Source organism: Eurytemora carolleeae, unplaced genomic scaffold (assembly GCF_000591075.1).
Source record: "Eurytemora carolleeae unplaced genomic scaffold, Eaff_2.0 scaffold266, whole genome shotgun sequence".
Classification (NCBI taxonomy): domain Eukaryota; kingdom Metazoa; phylum Arthropoda; class Copepoda; order Calanoida; family Temoridae; genus Eurytemora; species Eurytemora carolleeae.
The window spans coordinates 37248-46348 of NW_019396291.1; the positions used below are offsets into that span (position 1 = coordinate 37248).

The 9101-nt window shown below is 31.9% G+C and overlaps 1 protein-coding gene across 1 annotated transcript; it reads right to left on the minus strand.

The window, feature by feature from the left end:
- Nucleotides 1-427: 427 nt before the first annotated feature.
- Nucleotides 428-9097, minus strand: LOC111700268 (3-hydroxyacyl-CoA dehydrogenase type-2). The gene is made up of 9 exons (XM_023471144.1): nt 9028-9097; nt 8487-8563; nt 7258-7331; nt 5571-5681; nt 4739-4832; nt 4035-4121; nt 3568-3674; nt 2222-2299; nt 428-1128 (listed from the first exon to the last, which is right to left on the minus strand). The coding sequence occupies exons 1-9, from the start codon at nt 9093-9095 to the stop codon at nt 1057-1059; spliced, it is 768 nt and encodes a 255-aa protein (XP_023326912.1). The 5' UTR covers nt 9096-9097; the 3' UTR covers nt 428-1056.
- Nucleotides 9098-9101: the final 4 nt, after the last annotated feature.

Consider the following 9101-nt stretch of genomic DNA (forward strand, 5'->3'; position numbering starts at 1 on the left):
ATAGAGGTACGTACATACCGGATACATAGTACATACAATCATATTACATATCACGGGCATCCGTAGTACATATGCATTTCCGAGCCGGGTCAACATTTCCAGTCCCAGTTTGTACTGTATCGCCCGGACATTGGGTAAATAAGGCAGACACTCAATAGGACTAGCCGGTGCAACAAGGTTGACGCAGTCAGACCTTATAGGTTGAATTTACTTTTACTAAAGGGTCAGAGGTGCGTGATATTATAAAAATAAAAGATTGAAAAATTATTGCTACAAATCATTTATTAACTTATTTGTAAAACTGAAATAATTCAAACTTGTTCAGTTTGAAGTGAATGCCATCGTATTTTAAACAATCATTTAATAGAATTGACCAATTAAAGTTGTATAACTGTATTATAAGTAAGATTGAATTATTTTCTGAACATTTAGAACTAGTGAACTAAATTTATTCCGAAAACATGTAATGGAAGAACAACGACTAATATTTGTCATTTAGGACAATATTTCTGAAGAATAGCTTTACAGTTAATGGTTTGAAGGTTCGTTGTACCATCTTAACTAACTAATGTAAAGAACTAAATAATATTTTTACAGTTTAAGGTTTGAAGGTTCGTTGTACCATCTTAATGTAACGAACCAAATTCTATTTATACAGTCATTCCCTTAAAGCAAAGGAAATGAGTTCTTTCCACAAACACCGATATTTTTGCCATCCATCGTCGTAGACCTTTGATTTAAATTATAATTCTGTTCGATCAAATACTCTAGTTTTAAATACCAAAAATGTTCACTTTCAGGTTGCAAAGATATAGGAATTTGAGTTAGTGGCAAGAACTCTGTTCCTTTAATGTGATGTCACAATTCTAATGGAAGAGTGGATTAATAATACGATGACGGCACTTTAACAAGCTGAGTAAGAGAAGGAGAATGACTAGGGACTAGGGGACTTTAGGGCCCAGGATCAAGGGACTAGGGTCCAGGATCAAAGGACTAGGGTCCAGGTTTAAGGGACTAGGGTCCAGGATCAAGGAACTAGGGTCCAGGTTTAAGGGACTAGGGCTGCATTCTGATAGCTCCATCGCATCGAATAGTTTCTCCGTTCATCATATGGTTCAGTACCAAGTGCTGAAAAAAGAGATTGTTCATAAATTTCACGATATTAACAGAAAATAAATATTAAAGATTGGATTACAATTGGTAGTTTTGCAACTTTGCAAAGATATGATATTATGATTGTAGGTTGAATAACAATAATAACTAATCCCTTCACAGTTTACAATTTTCTCCTCTTTACTTCTCTGATTTGGAACATTTTATCCTTTAAATAAGAATTTTACTCCTTTTATAGAAACTTTTTCAAATTTTAATAGAAAATTACTCCCCTTTTAATGAATACTTTCTCCCCTTAAAATATGATTTGGAACGTTTTCCTCTTGAAATATTCTCCCTTTTTAAGCTCAAGAAAGTTATAACATAGAAGATTCAACATTTTAAGGAAAATCTAAATAATTTTTTCAAATTTTCTACTTATTTTCTCAGAAAAGTTTACCAAGCTAAAAATAAAAATAAATGGTTTCAAGATTGCTGAATAACCACAAAGTGATAAAAAATCACAAAAATATCACAAAAAAATCTTAAAATAAAGACACAGACTCATTTAACAAAACAGATTTTTACTCTGACATTCTAGAAATAAAGAAATATTGAAAGAAACTGATTACTCGCTCTGTATTCTAATTTTCTTATCCTTATATATTTGCAACCATGTCTTTGACCTTTTTGATTCAGCCAGATCTAATACTCAAAAGTTTGAAAGATCTAAGGTTAACACCTCCAGATTGTATTGATAAATGCCATAGACAAATAGGTTATGTGGAGAATGTTTTAAGTTCCTGTAAAAAAATTCAGTTTGATAGATAAAACTTTGAATTCTGTCAGATCTAAGTTAGAAAGATTAAAGGTTAAAACGGTTAAACAATCAGGGTTTAAAGATATATATTATACTTATTACAAAAAAAGATTTAAGTTCCTACAAATGAACTCTGTTTGATATGTAAAACTCAGAATTCTGCGAGATCTAATACTTAAATTTTACATGGACAGGTTGCAAAGATTAAACGTTTACATGGAAGGAAAGGTTGCAAACATTAGGTCTTTAACAAAAATAATTTATCAGTTACTTATAAGAATTCAGTTTGAAAATGTCCTTAAATATTACCTGAACCAAAGCTGCGTATTCGTCCGGGTTTCCGAGCCTTGAAGGATTTGGCACAGTTTTAGCAAGGTAGGCACGGACCTAAACATTTGGCACAATTTAAGCAAGGTAGAAACGGACCTAAACATTTAGCACAATTTAAGCCAGGTAGACACTGACCTAAACATTTGGCACAACTAAAGAAATGTAGGCACGGACCTAAACATTTGGCACAATTAAAGAAAGATAGGCACGGACCTAAACATTTGGCACAATTTAAGCAAGGTAGACACGGGCCTAAATATTTGACACAATTTATGCAAGGTAGACACGAACCTTAACATATGGCACAGTTTGGCAAGGTAGTAAAATATTGAAACTCATGGCACAAGGCACACAACTTAACATTTGGCTCATTTTAACGTAGGCACTAGGCACTATAAATTAAGTAATCTAAATTATAATTAAAGTTAACCTCATAGAAATCAAGTTATAATGATAGAAATCAAGTTAAACCTGATAGAAATCAAGTTAACCTGATAGAAATCAATTTAAACTGATAGAAATCAAGCTAAACTGATAAAAATCAAGTTAACCTAATCGAAATCAAGTTAACCTGATAGAAATCAAGTTTACCTGAAAAAAATCAAGTAAACTTAATAAAAATCAAGTTAACCTGATAGAAATCAAGTTAACCTGATAGAAATCAGGCTAACCTGACAGAAATCAATTTAAACTGATAGAAATCAAGTTAACCTGATAGAAATCAAGCTAATCTGATAGATATCAAGTTAACCTGATAGAAATCAAGTTAACCTAATCAAAATCAAGTTAACTGATAAAAATCAAGTTAACCTGATAGAAATCAAGTTAACCTGATTACTAGATTTAACCTTAACCAACTAAAAACAAGTTGACCTACTAGATTTAACCTTAACCAACTAAAAACAAGTTGACCTACTAGATTTGACCTTAACCAACTAAAAACAAGTTGACTTACTACTACTAGAATTCTGCAAAAAAATTATTTTAAATGATTTTTAGAAAAAATCTTAGGATCCGCAATATTTTGGTTTCTGGATCCGGATCCGCATAAATATGCAGATCCACGGATCCGGATCTAATGGGCAAAATATCAACCAAAAACTGGAAATAAAAATCTTTTTATTTCAAATCCAAATCTTAACGGTTGAAAAAAAAGATGATTAAAAATCTCTGAATAGTTTTTAGCATAACGAAAAAAGAAGAAAAATAACTTCATCTGTTAAAAAATCAGCAAATCGTAAAGAAATGTTTATTACCTGGATCAAGATTCATCTTGATCCGCGTCAAAATTAAATGGATCCTAAGCACTAAAAAATAATAAAAACCTTTTCTGGTAGAGAGGAGAGGAGTGGTGTGTCGAAGAGTCCAGGAGCAATGGTGTTAACCCTGATACCCTGGGCAGCTAGATCACGGGCTAGGGGCAGGGTCATTCCTGATATAGAGTAAATTAATGAAACGTGTTAACCCTGATACCCTGAGCAGACAGATCTCGGGCTAGGGGAGGGTCATTTCTCAACAAATACAGAATTAGTAAATAAATTAGTTTTCATAGGTTTTCTCGGATTTAAAATCAATTAATCTAGTTTTTTTTCCCTAACATAAAAATGATTATGGTTAAGTGTCTTTTTCTTTTTCTCGACGAAATGTTTTTAGGAAAAATTCATTTCAGCTTTTATAGATATTTTTTGTTCGACTTAAAAATACAATATAATATTTTAACTATTAAAAATTTTGATATTTTTCAACCAAAAAAACTTTGTCCTTGTTTGGTTTAATTACATATTTAACTAACCTACAATTGCTCCTTTGCTTGCCGAGTAAGCTGCTTGACCCATCTGTCCATCAAATGCAGCAACCGAGGCAGTATTTACAATCACACCTGATGTTATCATATTTTAGGGACTGTAAGCGTAATTTCTAGTAATTTCTTCAATGCAAAGACGACAATCCCAGATTCACAAAGGTAAGATTTTGTCTAATCAAGTAAGTATTATATATCAATGTTTATAATTATGAGAATTAATAACTAAACTTAGAAAAACGACAATATCTTTCACATTATTTACCAAGGGTACCATTGTGAATCGGGCATTGTCATCTATGCAGAGAGGGTTACTTTAAATTTTGCTAACAGTCCCTTTAAAGAAACTGTAGACCTAATTTCAAGTTACGCTCCAATAAAACGAGTAGATTTATGTAGTTGACCATTTAAAATACACATCATTCAGGAGAAATAAGAAAATAACGTCGTTTTTAATCCTGATTATTTCCTTGTATTTCTGCATGAATATGTAGACCAATTTTAGAAAAAGCCCGTAATTAAAAATTATTAATTTTGTGATAGAAAAACAACTTGATCTTCATCCTATACCCTAACATCTAAGCTTTGTGAAAAAACACGTTTAAGATGTTTTTATATTTAAGCAAGCTCGAAAGTCAACAATGAATGCCCTTAGAACAAAAAAGGGTATGGGGCCGGGGGTTGGGGGGGAGTACCTCTTTGATTATCATCATCTGGCTGATTTTGTCCCATCAGTCCGACTGATAATCTGATAACATTAAATGTACCAACAGTATTCACCATCTGAACCTAAATCAAGAAAATAAAAAATGATTTGATAATTAATTTTCAGAAGTAAATTATAAACAATAAATGGTACCTAGGTACCACCAAGGTACCATTTATAATGTTGAGTTAACATTTTTTGGGACATCCTGTGCCTTGATAAATGGTTAGGATCATGTTTGTTGGGACACCCTGTACCTTGATAAAATGGTTGAGATAATTTTTGTTGGGACACCATGTACCTTGATAAAATTGTGGAGATCATATTTACTGGTACACTGTACCTTCATAAAATCGTTGAGATCATGTATTTGGGACACCCTGTACCTTGCTAAAATCAGTGAGAACATGTTTATTGGGACACCCTGTATTACCTTGATAAAATCGTTGAGTTCATGTTCACTGGAGCATCCTGTATCTTTATATAATTGTTGAGATCGTGTTTATTGGAACACCCTGTACCTTGATAAAATCCTTGAGACCGTGTTTAATGGAACACCCTTGATAAAATCGTTGAGATCATGTTTATTGGGACACCTGTAACTTAATAAAATCGCTGAGTTCATGTTCATTTGATCACCCTGTACCTTGATAAAATTGTTGATATTGTGTTTATTGGGACACCTTGAACCTTGATAAAATCGTTGAGTTATGTTCATTGAAACACCCTTTTCCTTGATAAAATTGTTGAAATTGTGTTAATTGGAATACCCTGTACCGTCATAAAATAGTTGAGATCATGTTTATCGGGACACCCTGTACCTTGATAAAATCGTTAAGATCGTGAGGTTTGTTCTTGTTGAAGTTGTAAACCTTGAAAGCTACTCCAATACCAGCACAGTTTATTGTAGCATCAAGCCGCCCAAATGTACCCTAAAATCAAATCAAATCAAATCAAATCAAATCAAATCAAATCAAATCAAATCAAATCAAATCAAATCAAATCAAATCAAATCAAATCAAATCAAATCAAATCAAATCAAATCAAATCAAATCAAATCAAATCAAATCAAATCAAATCAAATCAAATCAAATCAAATCAAATCAAATCAAATCAAATCAAATCAAATCAAATCAAATCAAATCAAATCAAATCAAATCAAAAATTGAATCAAATTAAATTAAATCAAACCAAATCATTTAAAAAAAATCAAACTCACATTGTATGAAATCAAAAATCTCATCGCATCCCATCCCATTTTTATTATTATTATCAAAAGACAACCCTGCATTTGGTGAAATATGGGTCAGCGCTCCTAGTCGTTGAAATTTATACGTGGCATGTACCATGTATAGTATTTCAATTGTACACCTGGTATTGTACACAAGCGCGTACAGGGATATATAACCCCTTTGAAAAACAGACAAATTCCGATTCTCTGTAAATTTTCCTTTGGTGGACATAACAATTCTGTTTATCATTAGTGATATATATCCCCAGATTATCATTAGATGTTTGGTCCATCACCATCCCCGAGTTTTGAATTATCACTATTTTCAGTTTTACATAAATTAATTACAACTCTTCTCTCCTGGGAGAAACATGAAGCATTTTATTTATAATGAAAGATTGATTTTTATCATTATCAAAAGACAACCCATCATTAAATAAGAAGAAACATATTTTAAAAATATATCTTTATTAAGAAACACAGAAAATAAAACCATCTGAAGGGGAAAATGAATAAATCGAGACAAACATTAAATTAACAAGAGAGAAACTTAATATAAACAATAAAACAATATTGACAGGAAAATCGTATTATAAATAAGAAAAACATAAAATAATCTGATTCTCTCAAAACTTCTAGTTTAACTATACAGCACTTAATGTTGTTATAAGTCATCAGACGACAAATTTTACCACTAGCTTAAAAATGTACAAGAAAGATTTTTAGTCCTTTGAAATAAATAAAAGTGGGTTCACATGATTTAATTTTAAAATGTTGGTAATCAGACTGACCAACAAGAGACTCCTCATTTATAGAGTGGCATGTCCCAAGTCACAACGTATTCTTAAAAGCATTAGTAAATTAGGTTTTCTTTATGAATAGTGCAGAAACAATGGGGAAATTATCATGAATTAAAAACTTTTCAAGCTAGAAAAACGACATTACCTTCCACATTAATGACCATCGTAAATCGGGAATGTATCATTTACTCTCAGAAAAATTAGAATCAATGGAAATTTAAACCCCCGAGGGATTCAATTATAAACCCGAGGGCCTAGCCCAAGGGTTTATCATTGAATTTTTGCGGATTTTTTTTTGCCTTTGTAGATTTTCAAAGTATCTTTCAATGAAAATATCCCGGCGGGATTAAATGAAAATTGTTGCATACCAAAAAACCAGCTTTTTATACAGGAATGCATCTTTTTAAATTGAGGGTTACTTGATATTACAAAGACATTAACTTAAAAATCTTTTTTTGAAAACGAATAAGATTTTACCTTAGTGAGGGCCAGGGCAGATTCAACATCTTCTGGTTTAGTTACATCCACAGGAGCAAATAAACAATTTTCACCTTAAAAAAAAACTCCGATGTTATTTTTGTGTGTATCAGAGATACTTTTAGTCTTAAAACTAGCCTTTAAAACTTTTTAGATCGATCAATGTTTGCGCAAAGCGGATTTTTTGTAGGTTGGGTTTATATCAAAGTTGGAAAAATAATAAATGAATTTTTGGAGAAATATTTCAAATGAAATTAAATCAAAAATATATGTTTGTCTCAAGCATATTAAAAACATATTTATCATTATGTTGCTTGAACCGGGAAGGCATTGATCCCCAGAGGCTGTATATAACGTAACCTTTCCCTTTCCCAAGAATACTAGGAATTAGAATTTAAAAAAATGCATAGCTGAAGAAAAAGCTACTTAAATTTAAATTTATATAAAAATTCCGATGGTCTGTATGAAGATTTGTATCAAATAAACGTCAAAACATAACAGAACCAACTTGGCCAAAATTTTGGGTGGAAATTCTTATGACCCAAGGGTTAAAAACGAAAAATTTGGCCCCGAAATAAATTTCGAAATTTATCATTTTTTAAAACTCCCCCCCATATAAAAAGAAAAATTCGCAAAAAAGTTTTTATTAAATGACAATAAAAATAGCAACTTTAGCAAAAGTTTAAGGATAAAATTTCTAACAGAAATAATACTAAATAAAAATCTCGACATCTCCAAATAAAAACAAATTAAAGTTTCTCTCAAATATTGGAATCGATAATCTTAGAAGAAGAGTACAAACTGTCTGAAAAGAGAGGATCAGCAGTTATAATAAGCTTGAATGATAATTGATTATTGATAATGATTAACTACTATTATTTGGTTAAAGAAAAAGAGACAACAAAAAAATTGTTCGTTTACAATTTCATTATTTCAGAGTTTACAAGTTACATTCACATTTTCATTTCCCCTAAACCATCTTTTTTTATCAAAGCCGATAGTTTTAGAGTTTGTGTAAGGAAGACACTTCGAAAAATGTTTCAACTCGAATTATTTCTGGAAATTTTGTCAGTTGAGTCTTCCTCCCCGAATAGAACCCTTCAGAATTTAAAGTTTAATTTATTTTTGTTTTAGACTTCGGCATTTCATTTAAAAATTTGCACAGTTTGTTTTATACCTAGAATGGCCATCCTAATCCTAATCAGTAGATAGGTTTATAACTTTGTTACCTAGAGACTTTGCAACCTCCGGACCCTGAGATGATGGGAGATCACAGAGGGTAACCCTAGCACCTTCTCGGATAAACCTAAAAACATCTATATATGTTAAGTAGTTATCTCTGTTTGTCTGTAAATCCGATCATAACTCATGAACCCCTTGACCGAATTTCCTCAAATTTTGATTGGAGAACTTGGGAGAACCACGCGCGGGAATATTCTTAGCTTAGTTTTAGCTAAATTGAGTGGCTTGATTTTAATAGCAAAAATTAAGTTTTCTGGTAAAATCGATTAAGTGCGGGTAAAGTGAGAAACCTGGGCAACGCTGGGCTCCCAAGCTAGTATATTTATGAATCTTATATTATTCTTAAAAACACTAATCTAATCTTATCAAGGTCATAAACAACCAAGATTGAAGTACAAATAAGACATTTTTGAATAATACACTCTTTGAAAAGGGGGGGGGGGAATGAGATCCTTAGTAAAAAGAATGAGTTTACAGGGGGGGAGGGAAGGGTGTCGTATTTACTCCCCCCCTTGGAGTATCTGTTACCTCTCCACAGTTGCTTTGCCCAGTCCACTAGCGCCCCCTGTCACAAGTCCAACTACGTTCTTCAACATTTTTCT

Coding starts and splice junctions, on each gene's coding strand:
- LOC111700268 (XM_023471144.1), bottom strand. CDS start 9,095: ATGTTGAAGAACGTAGTTGGACTTGTGACAGGGGGCGCTAGTGGACTG. Junction 4,833..5,570: donor ATCTTAACGATTTTATCAAG/GTACAGGGTGTC, acceptor TTCTTGATTTAG/GTTCAGATGGTGAATACTGT. Junction 1,129..2,221: donor AATACGCAGCTTTGGTTCAG/GTAATATTTAAG, acceptor CTCTTTTTTCAG/CACTTGGTACTGAACCATAT.